The sequence below is a fragment of the Cottoperca gobio genome, chromosome 11 (assembly GCF_900634415.1).
Source record: "Cottoperca gobio chromosome 11, fCotGob3.1, whole genome shotgun sequence".
NCBI lineage: Eukaryota > Metazoa > Chordata > Actinopteri > Perciformes > Bovichtidae > Cottoperca > Cottoperca gobio.
The window spans coordinates 1,902,681-1,917,440 of record NC_041365.1 but is presented as its reverse complement, the minus strand read 5'-3'; the positions used below and the strand labels follow the sequence as shown (position 1 = coordinate 1,917,440).

Here is a 14,760-nt window from a genome sequence, read left to right as displayed (position 1 = left end):
ACTTAGAATAAACATGAACTTTTCAGTATCTACAGTGTAACGGTCAAATCGTTTCTGTCTTCTCTTTGTAATTGTATTAACTTACTCATGTTACCATTGGAAAAGATCTTGAATCATTTAAAGCAGGGGTCTTCAACGTTTTTCAGGCCAAGGACCCCCAAACTGGTGTAGCGTGGAGCAGGGACCCCCTACTGTATAGAAGGGGCTTGAAGAGGTCCGTGCGAGGTGTCGGGAGCGAAGTCCCTCCCTTTGCAAAACACAGCGGAGGAGGGAATGTGAATGCACAAAGCAAAAAAATAATAAAAATCTGAATAAAGTTTTTTATCCCAGACCTATGATTTAAAGCAATACACCTGCCACCACTAGGAATCATTATTGGCGCAATACAACTTGTAATTGTTATTGTGCAACTCAACAAAAAGGTACTTTAAGACTCGCAGCAGGAATAACTGGTATCAAGGTACAGATCAAATAAAACTTTAATTAACTGAAGCAGCATGGAACACAGGTAGGTTATTGGTTTAAAGGGAGAACAGAGTGAACCTTGGCTCAAAGTCACAGGCAGGAAATGCAGTCGTGATGGGTTTATTATTACCGACTGATGTGTTGTAAGCTGCAGATAAGAACTTAAAAACCCAGTTCTGCCGCAGCACCTCAAGGTCGGTCAGTGTTCTCCCCTTCGCCTGTTCAGGCCTCTGTAAAAAGCGTAAAGAGAACTGTTGCCAGATATTAAACAGGTCATCCAGCTATTACAAGAAAAGATTTCAGGATTGTAAATCTCTCAAAGGTTTGTCTGGACGAGTGATGGTGCTAAAATGTAACCTTGGTGGCGTTGTCTTTGACACATGGACTAAGACTCGTTTCTTTCTGATTCTTTTATACAATTTAGTTCAATTGTAACTACGTGTTTCACTTTATTCATTCATTGTACGCCTCTCTGTGCGTTCCCTCTCTGTTAAACAATAACCTTTTCCATTTCAATGTATAAAGTTTGCTGTACGAGTTCAGTTTGGTTATTTGAATAAAGAAACGTCTCTGTCACGATACAACGTTCATGGTGTCTTTTTTTTATTGCATCCAAACGGTTCTCTTTAGTGTTACATTGAAACAGCATCACCAGGTTATCCATTAATGGGAGTCTTAGCACACTCACGTTTAAAAACAAACAAACAAACACAATAAAATCTGTTCCCCTGACTTAAAGCTGCAACTTAGAGGACATTAAAGGACAGCCCACGTGTGGGAGCGAGCCAGAGGACGAGAGGGGAGTGAACATTTAGGAGAGTTGCATCCTTGCAACAGAACTGGAGTTGTACTGAGTCTTTCTGCCAGCTGAGGATGAGCAAAACAAAAGACTCTGGGTTGGAGGAGAGACCCAAATGGGACAACAAGGTTCAGTATCTGTTGACATGTATTGGCTTTGCAGTGGGAGTTGGAAACGTCTGGCGTTTTCCTTACCTGTGCCAAATCTACGGAGGAGGTGAGATGCTTTTATATGAGCTGCTTTATATTTCCACAATCTTACATCACACATTTACTTCCTCATAGTTTCTAGTGAACTATGAAATCTGAGAATCCTAATTCTCAACTGAGGCTCAATTTGACCTCAGTTTAATGATCAATTAGACACCTTTTTACCTACATAAGTACCTAAGATCTGTGTGATTTTACTAGTCTGACTCCACTCGTGTTTTTGTCCACTTGGAAACCCATGCGTCTACTAGTCACTAGTGTCTACATGTATGTTGATAAAGACTTCTGGTCCGATCTGGCTGATGTGTAGCTGTGAGGTAAATGTATACTTCATGTGTTCAGGTGCATTCCTCATCCCCTACCTGATAGCGCTGGTGTTTGAGGGTCTCCCTCTGCTCTACCTGGAGCTGGCTATAGGACAGAGGCTCCGCATGGGCAGCATCGGTGTCTGGAACTCCATCTCACCGCTACTGGGTGGAGTCGGTGGGTGGTCTTATAAACTAGAGGTTGACTTGACATATAGTTATACACAACTCGACAAATCAGCTGTAGCAAGGACTCAGCGTGCTATATTATAAGTGAAGTACATGTTGATGCATCTATAATAATGCTTGCTTTATTATAGCGTCTCATTGTTGGTGGAAAGTATTTCGTAGTTCATGCATTTAAAATAATCGATGCTGCATCATAAGTGATTAATATGCAAACGTGTATGCTTTAGGAACTGAAGCTTAAAGAATTAAACCTATATGTTGAGTTCAAAAGGGAGAAAATACATGTTGTCAACCTTTGTTATGGAATATGGGATGATAGCAATGAGTTGGGCGCTCTAACCATCAACAACTGAAGCAGCCGCTGCAACAGTTACATCTATTACAACCCCGTGCATCATGAAGCATTAGAGTTCATTATGAATGCCCTTATAACAGACTATGAATGTCTTTGTGGTATAGCAAATGTTGTTTATCATTTATTTCTTGTGTGTAGGAATTGCCTCCATGTTGGTGTCGTTCCTGGTGAGCATTTTCTACAACACACTCCTGGCCTGGGTGCTCTGGTACTTCTTTCACTCTTTCCAAAACCCCCTGCCCTGGAGCCAGTGTCCACTCAACGATAACCTCACAGGTAAAACCCCCGTCGGTCACGTTCGCTGCTCTTCATACGTTCAGCATCACAGTTGAGAAACTAGCATACATTATAATAAAGTTACAGGTTACGAGAGGACGACATCAGGCACCACGTGGCGTTTCAGGTCAGGTTTCATAGGAAAACTACTGGATTCCTTTTTTTCTTTATGGCTCAAAGGGATCCATCCATCTACCTTAAAATGCTACCCCCCAGTGGCCTAAATTAGGAATTGGATAATACCTGTCAATCTGCACCAGAGGATCCAAACCCCCAGTGTATAAGCAAACACACGTATATATTTATATATAAAATGACCTGACCTGTTGGCACTTGGCTTCACGTTGGTCAACTTAAGCCCTAGATGATTGACGACTAGGTGCACCTTTGGAGTAACCCACATAAAGAGTGACTCATCTTGCACTGAGGAAAGTCCAACATGGTCTGAAACGTTTGCACTCAGTGCACTTTTGCACATTTCGTCACCGTCTGTACCTTGTAATGTATCGAAACGAAAATCCAGACTCAAGTATGAATCTTTCTTCCTTTGTGTTTTCAGTTTCACGGTGATGAATAGTCTTTCCCACATTTTAAATTAATCTAAGCGCATGTTTTCCGTGTCTTTCACTTGTGCATGGATCCACAAAGGCTTTAATGTGGAGTGTGTGAAGAGCACACCAGCAAACTACTTCTGGTACCGTGAGACCCTGAACATCACACCTGACATCGACACCAGCGGCTCTCTGCATTGGTGGCTGGTCGTCTGTCTGGCCAGCGCCTGGTGTGTGGTCTACATCTGCTTCATCAAAGGCATCGAGTCCATGGGGAAGGTCTGTTTTCATGGTGAAACAACGTATTTCAAAACTGTAATATGTATAAAGTTAATGAACGCTGTATCTCATGTTTGCCTGTTTCAGGCTGTGTATGTGACCACCACATTCCCTTACCTGGTGCTGACTATTTTCCTGATCCGTGCCCTCACTCTGCCTGGAGCTACTGATGGACTGGTGTACCTCTTCACTCCTGAAGTGAGTTTGGTCACGTGTTGCTACTAAAAGTGCTGTAAGATTGTGACACAGTGACCTGATGTGTTGTGTTCCTGCTGGCTGCAGTGGGAGATACTGAAGAACCCTCAGGTGTGGCTGGACGCTTTCACCCAGATCTTCTTCTCTCTGTCTCTGGCCTTCGGAGGACTCATAGCTTTCTCCAGCTATAATGCAGAGAAGTAAGGACTACAACTCCCTCAGTCAAATGAAGATGGTTTGTGTGTGACTTTCTTTCTGTTTTGTGTCCATTAGAAACAACTGTGAGAGGGATGCTGTTCTAGTGGGAGTAATAAACAGTGCCACATCTCTCTACGCCTCCATTTCCATCTTCTCCATCCTGGGATTTAAAGCTACCTCCGCCTACAACTCCTGTAATAAGGAGTACGTATGCACACTTATTCTATGTAGTTCTAATGTTTCTTTCATATGGAATCGGGCAGATATCATGGTAAAATTAGGCGAGGGCAGCAGAAACTCCAGGTAACGTTGAGGTGAAGTTAACATCCTCAGTTATGGATTTTACAATTGGAAGTTACATAGCTTCCTCAAACAAGGAGAAAGCATGGTCTGATCATTTTGGTGCAACGACACCGGGAATGTTTTGATCAGAGATTGAAATCCTTGCTTTGTTTTGGGCATTTTGAAGATAGGGAAGGCGACGTGCGACAAGAATCCCAGCTAGCTACTAGAATAATTGCTCTTCGTTTTGCCGTCCCGCCATTTCGTTTAACTGTTTTTCCCATGCCATCCAGAAGGGGTCGTCCGTCTGCGGCCTGCCTGATACCATGCGAATGCAGCATAATGCCCGTTTCATGCTTCTTGTAGTCAGCACGGAGCGAACGGGGGTTGCACAGACCTGGCTAGCTACAGGACTGTGCACCGTGCAGAACACAAGAAGCATGAAACGGGTGGAAACTTCTGTTTTACTTGCGGATACCAATGAGGCAGATCTTTTCTGTAATCCCATCTGCAGAAACATCTTGGCTCTGACGAACCACTTTGAGATTTCAGACCAGAACATAACAGTGGAGAACTACGATCACTGGTTAAAGTATCTGAACGGTTCATCTCCAGGTGACGTGGCAAGTTTGGACCTGAGGCCCTGTGACCTGCAAACATTTCTTGACCAGGTATTGTTTCCCATCTCGTGTATTGCTTTCTTTTTGTCTCATTCTGCTTCCTCTAAATTCCTGGTTGTTTTCTGTTCTCGCCTCCCCGTTCATTCTCTGATGTTCAGCACATCATGTGCCAGACAAACCTGTACAGTCAGTTCATGTTTCCTCATTACTTCCTCCCCCAGAGTGCTTCAGGTACCGGCTTGGCTTTTATTCTGTTGAGCGAAGCAGTGATAGAGATGCCGGGCTCGCAGATATGGGCCATACTGTTCTTCGTCATGCTCTTCAGCTTGGGTCTCTCCTCCATGTTTGGCAACATAGAGGGAGTCCTCACGCCCATCAACGACCTCAAACTAATTCCCAAGTGGATCCCTCATGAACTCGTAACAGGTACCTGCAAATCGATACGATCTATCCTCTTCCTGTTTTGGTTGACGCACTTTCTTTTGTGTCCCGTAAATTTAACCTTAATTTTCTGTAAGATCGTACCCGAGTTGTATAGTGAAAGCGTCTCTCATAGGGAACCAATCCACATGCCAACGCTGTCATCATCTTCCATAGCCATTACATTGTGCAATCAACATTTCCTTCATGATTATAAGTTAAAGCAAACAACTTTTACATTGTTCTAAAGTCAAAGGGATACAGTTTCCCCTTTGATTCACCTTTCTGAACATTTTCTTTGTCTCACGTCCTCAGCGATCAGTCTGCTTGGTAGCCTTCTTGACGGCTCTCATCTTCACCCTGGGTTCGGGAAACTACTGGTTTGAAATCTTCAACAGCTACGTGGGCTCCATACCTCTGCTCATCATCGCATTCTTTGAGATTACTGGAGTCGTTTATGTCTATGGAATGAAAACGTAACTCTCGTCTTCTTTGATACTCTGTTGTGTTATAAGATTTATATAAACAGTTTAGATCCCAGAGTGTGAAACATTTCCTCTTGTCCTTCGCTTCCTCTCACAGTTTCAGTGAAGACATCTTTTTCATGACTGGGAAGAAGCCCAACATCTTCTGGAAGGCATGCTGGATGTTCATCAGTCCTTTCTTGCTCCTGGTGGTGTTGATCGCCTACGTGGTCGTCCAGGCACAGAAACACCCAACCTATCCTACATGGAACCCAGCTTACGTAAGCAACATTATATATTAACTATCGATCAGATGACTACATGCATGTGTAAGGAGTCACGAGAAGTGACAAACCCCAGAATAACCCTCAGATCTAGAGGTTTTAAGCACTTTTAATGGTGATTTTAAAATGTGATGGTGTAACATTATTCTATATATTACATTTGATACTTCTTTGTCTTTCTCTTCAGGAACTTTTCCCACAAACTGAAGTGAAGCCGTATCCAGACTGGGTGTTTGCCATCATCATCCTCCTCTGTGTACTACCTGTGATCTCCATCCCTCTGGTGGCTCTCTACAAACTCATCTGCTGTGGAATCAAGAAGTCTTCTGCTCCTGCTCAACTTAATCCCTACTGCAATGAAGGATTTGAGGTTGAAACACGGGAACAGGAGAACCAGTAACAATGTTACTCCACAGAAACTGAAACAATCCTCCTGATCAGTGTCGATGCTTCGGTGGAACTTCACCGGACGGCTGACATGTAGTCATGCTGAACTGTAATATAGACGTTTCTATTGGTTTCTCGTGTTTTACTTTTATCCTGACCTGGTAACTCACATTCCTCAATAACAAAACTGGATTTATTTAACAGTCATTGTGCAGTTTACATGTTGTAAATAACATTTAATATAAAACACATGGTATTGAAACACACAGCGAGGTCACAAAACGTCATTGCATGAGATAAAGACTAACTAACGTGAGGGCTGACAATATTTCTGAGAACGTATGTGTCCGAGTTCGGTCACGTCTTCTTTGTGGAAAATACCACAAAGTGTAACTCAAAGTCCAGAGATACAAAAACCTGTGACATGAGTCTAGTAGAGCAGCTGGATGGTTTTCAATTATCCATCTTTATTGATGTGCTGGTTGCTGTTTTATTGGACGTGTTGTTGACTGATGTTTATCACGTAGGTGTTTTATCTCTCTATAGCCTCTTTCCAGAACTGTGCAACGGAAAGTTTTCATTTTTATTTTTGGCACACTGAAGATCAGATAAACTTAAATCACTGACATCAAATAAAGTTTTGCACCGTCGTAGTTTGGACAGTTTGGGTAAAGGTCACAGTGCTCATTCACATTTTCAAAAAGGACTTTCGGAGAATAAAAAGGCAAAAGTCATTATTTAGTCCAGCTTCTCTAACGTTTGTCTACACCTATGAGCTGCGGAGGGGTTCGTGGTTGTGTTGGGAGCTGGACCTCGCTGGTAGTCTACCTCTGGATGGCCAAGAAGTCGACTGGAGTCCTGGGGTTGGTGGCCTGTCGAACTCTGGCCAGCCTCAGATCCCCCAGACGCCGCTCTAGACGACGCTTCCCTGTCAATGACAGCAGACGACGGAAAGATGCTTTTTTTTTATATATATTTGAGGCTGTAGAAATTCATCCACCTGAACTATTCATAGCACCTGTTAAATCAAATGTAAAAAGGTGGTAATAAACTAATAAACCGACTTCTACATGTAAGATCGAGTTGTACCAAAGAGCGACCCTTATGAAGCTTGTTTTTACGAGTGTGTGTGTGTGTGTGTGTGTGTGCGCGTGTGTGTTTATTAAGGGTACATACGTGTGTGCAGGTGTGGGAGCAGACCCCTGTAGAGAGGACGATGTTGCGACAACACAAGCAAGAATGAAAGACAGAAAAGCAGCTCCACTGCTTCATACTGCAGAATGCCAGTCTGAGCTTTACTGCCTAAAATCATTCCTGTAAAAAAAAAGGGAATGATATAAAAATAAGTTTTGAACTTGATATTGTTTAATTGTTTTGTTTTTCCAGATATATTAGGGGAAATGTTGCCTTTGTTGCTGAGCCTGATGAGCCGATTGGCGTATTCGGCCATATCTAATATCATCTGCAGGAAGTAGACGGGGTTCTTGGCAACCGTCTGACCAAAGGGCAAACTCTGGGCACACACATGGAACCTAAAGAACAGAAGGAGACAAAAGAGAATACCAAGTTACAAGTACATAATTAAGATTGCACTCTGGGAGAAGAAAAGTCAGATCTGTGTGTTCACCTGCATGCATGAAGCAGCACCAGCTTGTAGATGTTCTTGTAGACCGCCTCAAGAGAATTGGTCTGAAAAGTTAAAAGTATACATTATGATATGATTAGCACGAAGGCGATCAAATGTTTATGAAAGATAAACTTTAATAACCTTCTTCAATATGTGTACATGATACATTACATAGGCAATATTATCGAGCTATATTTCCGGTTCCCTGATCCATTTGATTATTTGTCCTGTAACAATTTACTGATATTTACTATCAATCAGCGACATTGTTTGTCCATTAGGTTTCATATAGGAGGAGTCATAAACTCTGTTATCGTGGAACTCGACAAGTTTACAAGCGTTATTTATCGCCTTGTTGATGTTTGAGAATAACTTCCAGCTGGTCAGCTGCGATATTGTTGATAAACGCACCATTGTTAGATGTTTCTACCTTCATGCAGCCCCTTAGCTACAGCGAATGTACGTTTCTCTTGCAGCTTATTGTAACATATTGTGGGCTCAACATCCTTTTGGATCAGTGGAAGTCCTGCGTTGTGCTCGAGGAGCTGTTACTTAACAAGCTCCTTAATTAAAGTGGTTTTTTTTTCAACGCAGGCACGGTTATTTCCCTGACCTTCAGGTCCAAGAACAAGGGATGGCACTTGAGTCTGAGGATAGCCATCAGTTTCCTCCTCATTTGCTTTCCAGCTGAGTGGAAGGAGCCCAACGTTAGGCTGTAGCGCAAAGACAGGCCTGCATAGCTGTGAGGGATGGAAAGTAAGAAAAAGCAACAATAGTAAAAAAGCACAATAACTTGAGACAATAAGATTACAAGTGACGGGATGCTTCACCTAAAATAGTCCTTGTAGACGTCCAGTGAGTGCGTGTCCAACAATAGTCCACACCAGGGGAAGAGGCAGTGAGGGGGCAGCACACGAATGCCGGGACATGATGTAACGCTTCCCGACACCTGAAAGTTGACCACCACCTTCAGCGGGTTGACCACCAGACCGTACTGTGGCACCCCGGCTAGTAAGATCCTGCATGCGAGACGTCGTTATCAGCGGTTAAATTAAAAATCCAGCATGTTGATGTGATAAGTCTGAGTCTCTCAACCTTTTCCCAGAAACAGATAGTACCACCTTTAAAATTAATCATCTACACCGGGAACTAAACTTGTTATGCATCATGTATATGTTTCCCTGAGCTTGTTGCTTCCCATAGCAACACATGTCAGAGAAGCAGTGATGGTGATACTGTTTTCAGATCAGATTTTTATTAAGGATAATAAGTCCCAGCACATCAGTAACACATTCTTCCATCTACATATCATCAGAACAGATCCAGCCCGTCGCAAGAAATCTCGTTGTTTTTGCTTAATAGTAATTATTAAAAGTTCATTTCAGTTTTGAGCAGCAAAATCATGTTTCATCATCTCAAATGTGTTTCAAAAATACTTATACATACAGAGAATCTATAACATCAACTACAGTATGTAATTAAATGTATGTACATGACACCTGTTGTCTAAATAATAGAACAAAAGACAAATGAGAGAAAAGATAAATGTTGTCTGAGAGCTCTTCTGTCGTATAAACAGGAATGTGTGAAACACTTGGTGTGTGTGTGTGTGTGTGTGTGTGTGTGTGTGCGTGTGCGTGTGTGTGTGTGTGTGTGTGTGTGTCATACTTGAGAAATGTTTGTGCTTTGCGTAGGTCCGGGGTGATCAGAAGGAAGTCGTCCACCAGTCTCATCAAACATCTACAGGACATTGAGAGAGGAGAGTAACACATCCAGTAAATCGAAAAGGAGGTACAGACTGCCCCCTGCTGCTGCAGATGTGTCATTACTCATAGTACCTTATAAACCAACTGAAGCATTACGCTCCAGACTGCAGGGTTACTTGTGGTTCCTAGAGTCTCTAAGAGTACAATGGGAGCCAGAGCCTTCAGCCATCAAGCTCCTCTCCAGTGGAACCAGCTTCCAGTTTGTGTTCGGGAGGCAGACACACTCTCCACATTTAAGAGTAGGCTAAAGACTTTCCTTTTTGATAAAGCTTATAGTTAGGGCTGGCTCAGGTTTGCCCTGGATCAGCCCCTAGTTATGCTGCTATAGGCTTAGACTGCCGGGGGACACCTCCCTGCTCTCTTCCTCTTCTTCCTCTCTCCTCCTCTTCCTCTCTATCTGTATGCATTTATGTAAATGTAAATGTAATGTTGCTCTCCCTGAGGTTTCTTCCATTGTTCCCCCTTTAATTATGGGGTTTCTTTTAGGAAGTTTTTCCTTGTGCGGTGTGAGGGTCTAAGGACAGAGGGTGTCGTAACCTGTACAGTCTGTAAAGCACACTGAGACAAATGTATAATTTGTGATATTGGGCTATACAAATAAATTTGATTTGATTTGATCTACAGAAGTCTGCTGTACCCTTTCTTTTCAGTGATGTCTTTGAACAGGAAGTTTTCCATGTGACCGTAGCAGAGACAGCAGAGCAGACTGGAAACCACCGACCCCTGTGGAATCCCTCGACACTGACGGTATGTTCTGAAACGCAGAGAGACAAAATACTGCAAGTGTGAATGTGTGTGATGATGTTTAAACTCAAATGACACTGATCTTTGTATGTCATTTGTAAACGTGATCACAAGCTGCTCACATGTAAGTCTAGTTAATGTTGGGAATGCTTACTTCTTTCCAAACTGTACAACACTGCCAGTTAGCATTTGGGTGAAGAACTGCAACGCCTCTCTGCCGTGCAGATCTGAACAGAAATACTGAAAGAAAAGAACATAAATGAAATTCACAGGTGTAATGAAGAAACTTCTCATTTAAAGAAACATCAGTGGAAGTCACTCCCACCTGCTCTACCAGGATGGAGTGATGAATCTTTCCACTTTTCTGCAGTGACGTCAAAAAGCCTTTCATGTTGGTGGATCCCATGTTATCCACAAGGAAATCTGCCTGTATTAAATAAAACATTAGAAACCCTCCATTCAGGTTATACAAGCATACTGTATACACGATGTGTGTGTGTGTGTATATGACGGTACCTGTCTAACAAAGGACTTTTTCAGGCCCTCGTGGAAATCCGCCCAGATCTTGGCATAGCGGCGGACGGTAAAGAGTTCATCCTGGACAGGTGTCACAGCCTGGCCAATCACTTCAATGAGTTTGTCATGAGGCAGACTCTCATAGGCTCCACTCACATCCACCTTCAATGCAGAGAAAGACGGAATGAATGAAGGAGGAAAATGTTTAAAGAAGTGTGCTAAAACTACATTACAATGCTTTTTGTAGAAGTATTATTACAAACATGTATGAATGTACAAAGATGACATCACTGACATTTTTCAGTCGCTGCCAGTAACATAAACACGCTGGCAGACGAAAACCGACCTTAACAAAGTAGAGGGGTTGAGGCTCGTCCTTCAGCGCCGGAGCCAGAGAGCGTAACACCTTGTGGATGTCTGTCATCCCCCACACTGTGGAGCCCAGGAGGGACGGAGTGGAGCGCACACAGGCCCGCAGCATGTCCAGCAAGTCCCGTACACACCCTCGGTAGAGCTGCAGGGGGGGGGAATAAATGTCCTAAATGCACACGCTCACAACATGTAATAATAACATGCAACTCACAGATTTGTAAGAGAGAAATGTCATTATCGAGATGTACCCTCGTCTTGGCATCTGCTCCGACGACTCGTGTGATAGGCCTCAAGCTATCAGTCTTGGGAATGAAGCGGAGGCGGGAGATGACTGTACCTTTCGGGAGGGACGCCACCTGAGCCGGAGTCAACTCCTCCATCTGACCCTTGGATAGGTGACCTCTAAATCACACAAATGTCTTTTGAGCTTAAGTGTCCCATGACTGCATGAGTATAAACCTTTGCAGGAGTGTGTCTGTGTGTACCTGAAGGCTAAGTCCTGCAGTTTTGCCCAGACTTCCTGTCTGTAGAACCTGATGGCATTCTTCTGGCCCACACTCTCAGTGACATAGAAAAAGGCTCTAACCAGGCCGACAACATAGCCGTCCAGAAGCCAAGCCAGGAACTGACCCAGGATCTGTGTCCGGTATGAGAGCTCACTGGGCGGGACCCTGCCTGCAGATAAAAGTGGCTCAGCCAAAAATACAAAAAGCAAGAGAAAATAAGTTGACAAGCTTACCTGTTTTAGTGATCTTCAGCCAATCGCAGTCATTCACCGTCATCTTCCACATCAGCTCAGAGAGTGAGAGCCTCTCAAACTTGCCACTACGCAAGAAGCACCTGACCCTGAAGAAGAAATTAAGTCGGTTGTGGTCAGAGCCCCACAGCTCCTGAGGGATCACGGCGGAGAGGCATTCCCTGACGAACAGGTAAACCCGATGAGGTGCACAGTGTTGAGGCAAGAGGGAGCTTAATTCCCCTTGTCCTGCACCCCTCTCCTCCACCACTGGGCACATCTTCTGCAGTATTCTGCTGTAGGGACATCTCCTGTGTTGACGCAATAGCTGACTGAACTTGGGGACCATGTTAAAAAAGCGCAGAGGGAGTTTCTTTGGCTTCTTCCTGAGCCCGTTTAGATACGCCAGTCCCTGAAAGAAGACTGTTCGTACCAAATCTTGTCCTTGAAGCCTTTTGCACCCATCGGCGCTCTTCTTCTTCCTGTTGAGAAGAAAGCCACGCATGCCCCTTCCCCCGTACAGGAATCCCAGCGTGCGGATAAAACATTGCGAGGGAGGCAAAGGGGGGAAAATCCCCGATCTCCAACTGAGTCCTCCCTCCGAGGGAATTGTGGTTGTTTGCATTTCAACAGTCAGTTTAAAACCAATAGTGCCATTTTCCAAAGGCTTTATCGATTGTGTTGGTTCTACAGACACTGGCTGCCTTTCCTCCACAGTGTCATCGCAAACCTGTTGCATTTGCTGCGTGGGCTCCTGCTCCCCTACCCGTCTCCTCTTTCTTGTACAAGTCACAGTCTCCTCCTCATCTTTCTGATCAGTTTCTCTCTTTCTTTTCCGCTTCTTCACACTTAAATCCCCTCTGTTCTTCGTCTTGCTGATTGCAGGATTCTCATCGTACCGTCTCCTTTTCAAGGTCACTGCACCTCGTTTCCTTGCTAACTGAGCACCGCTATGTGTCCTGGACCGAGGCTTGAGACAAAACCGACTGGAGGCAGTAGACATGGACACCCTGTCATAGATAGGAGCGCCGCACACCTGGAACACACATGAAGGAGGGACTGCCACATACACAGAGCAGCTCTCCAGCAGGTACCGTGTGAGGTCTGTGCCGAGGCGTACCGCGACTTTCTTCCACAGGTCACTGCCATAGATGTAGGCGGCACTTTGAGTTAGACCTCCTTGGAATTTGAAGTGGTCTGCATCCCGCTCCTCCTGAGCCAGGGCCAGAAAATTGTAGCCATGTGCCAAAATGTTTCTTTTTCTTTTTCTTTTCAGACTGTTAAGAACAAAGGCCAGCAGTTCAGGTAGAGTGCAGATCTGTGGAACACATACAATACATATCAGAATCTAAATGTAGCTTTAAGTGTCTCTCATTTGTGTTATATAAAAAATTCTGACATGGTCCCATTCCTTTTTGAATAAAAAAAACATCAAATTCAGTCTCTTATAAACATGACAGCTTAGTAGTTTGTGCATCCACAATATATCATGACTCAAGACTTATCTCTTGTAAATTTGGCATGCAAGTTTTATTATCTACGACGCAGCTACTGACCAATGTATTTCTCCTTATAATTATATTTAGGATATGTGTGTATTTGTGTATCCTTTGACATAATAAACTGTACGAGTAATATATAGTTACAGCCACCTTTGATGACAGTTTAACTGCACGTCAGCCTCAGCACGTCTTTGTCCAACTCTTTTATAACCCAAATTGTGGGATAACATGTTATGGTATGGTATGTTATATTATGTAGAACACTACTCCAATGCACCGCCATTGGATAACGTATACCATTAAAACCATAATAACAGTTAGCACGAGAGCTAGCTTTAGCTACTGTTCCATAGTTTCACGTTAAGTTAAGTGTCAACTCTGCGAAACTGACATAAATAGTTTTTAATTAAAGGTACCTGATTGCAGCTTGGCACTTGATGTAGTTCCGTGTCAAAGCACACAAAAACACCCCGGACGAAGGACTTGAAGCGGTTTGTGTCGGACTCTTCAATGAGAGCTGCTCTCTGTCCTTCTCTGAACACAATGTTGCTCGCAAACTCCTCCAGTGTCTGTATGTGCTGATACAGTGACCGGAGAATATCTAGCGTATGAGATAAATCAGTTGTAGACATACCGACAGCAAAATATCTGTGTTATTAGTTAGGAAGTGGTAGAAAGTATACAACACCATTGGTTAGCAAGCAGGAGTTGAGCTGTTTTGCCGTTGAAGGGCCCGCGTCATCCTTAGCCAATAAGAGATCAGTTTACTCTAACTGTCCAATCACATAGCGTCATACTCCCACCGGAAATTCACAGTTGACCAATAGCCAACCAGAAAAGGCATGTTGTCTTTTTTCATGAAAAGTTGTAAGAAATTGACAGTTCCGTGTGCAAAGAAAAACAGTGAAAAAACATTATTGAAATAATCTTTCTAAAATGTCTTAAATGTTCTGTACGGTAAACATTTTTGGTCTGGCCTAGAAATAATTGGCCATTGAACCAAAATAATTTATTAAAATAATAATAATAATAATAATAATAATAATAATAACCTCAATTTCAATAACAGGCATTGCATTGCATTGCAGGATCTGTGAAATGATGAATACAAGAAATAAAGCAGACTAAATAGAATAATAAGACTCATTATAATTTATAAGATAAAAAAATATGAGAAGACACTCCTTGTTTGAACGACACAGTAAGACATTGTGCTAAT

The 14,760-nt window shown here is 43.2% G+C and overlaps 2 protein-coding genes across 2 annotated transcripts; one reads left to right on the top strand and one right to left on the bottom strand.

The window, feature by feature from the left end:
• The first annotated feature begins 1,335 nt into the window (after positions 1-1,335).
• On the top strand, positions 1,336-6,393 carry LOC115015945 (sodium-dependent neutral amino acid transporter B(0)AT3-like). The gene is made up of 12 exons (XM_029443604.1): positions 1,336-1,480; positions 1,816-1,956; positions 2,461-2,598; positions 3,247-3,428; positions 3,516-3,626; positions 3,711-3,823; positions 3,897-4,025; positions 4,618-4,774; positions 4,945-5,155; positions 5,466-5,619; positions 5,726-5,888; positions 6,079-6,393. Exons 1-12 carry the CDS (start codon positions 1,339-1,341, stop codon positions 6,289-6,291), a joined length of 1,854 nt encoding a protein of 617 aa, XP_029299464.1. The 5' UTR covers positions 1,336-1,338; the 3' UTR covers positions 6,292-6,393.
• tert (telomerase reverse transcriptase) lies at positions 6,006-14,273 on the bottom strand. Its single transcript, XM_029443589.1, has 16 exons — positions 13,958-14,273; positions 12,043-13,357; positions 11,789-11,978; positions 11,552-11,705; positions 11,278-11,445; positions 10,932-11,093; positions 10,741-10,842; positions 10,570-10,655; positions 10,309-10,425; positions 9,574-9,645; positions 8,736-8,924; positions 8,519-8,645; positions 7,906-7,967; positions 7,686-7,810; positions 7,455-7,592; positions 6,006-7,206 (listed from the first exon to the last, which is right to left on the bottom strand). The coding sequence occupies exons 1-16, from the start codon at positions 14,171-14,173 to the stop codon at positions 7,103-7,105; spliced, it is 3,327 nt and encodes a 1,108-aa protein (XP_029299449.1). The 5' UTR covers positions 14,174-14,273; the 3' UTR covers positions 6,006-7,102.
• Between the last annotated feature and the right edge of the window lie 487 nt (positions 14,274-14,760).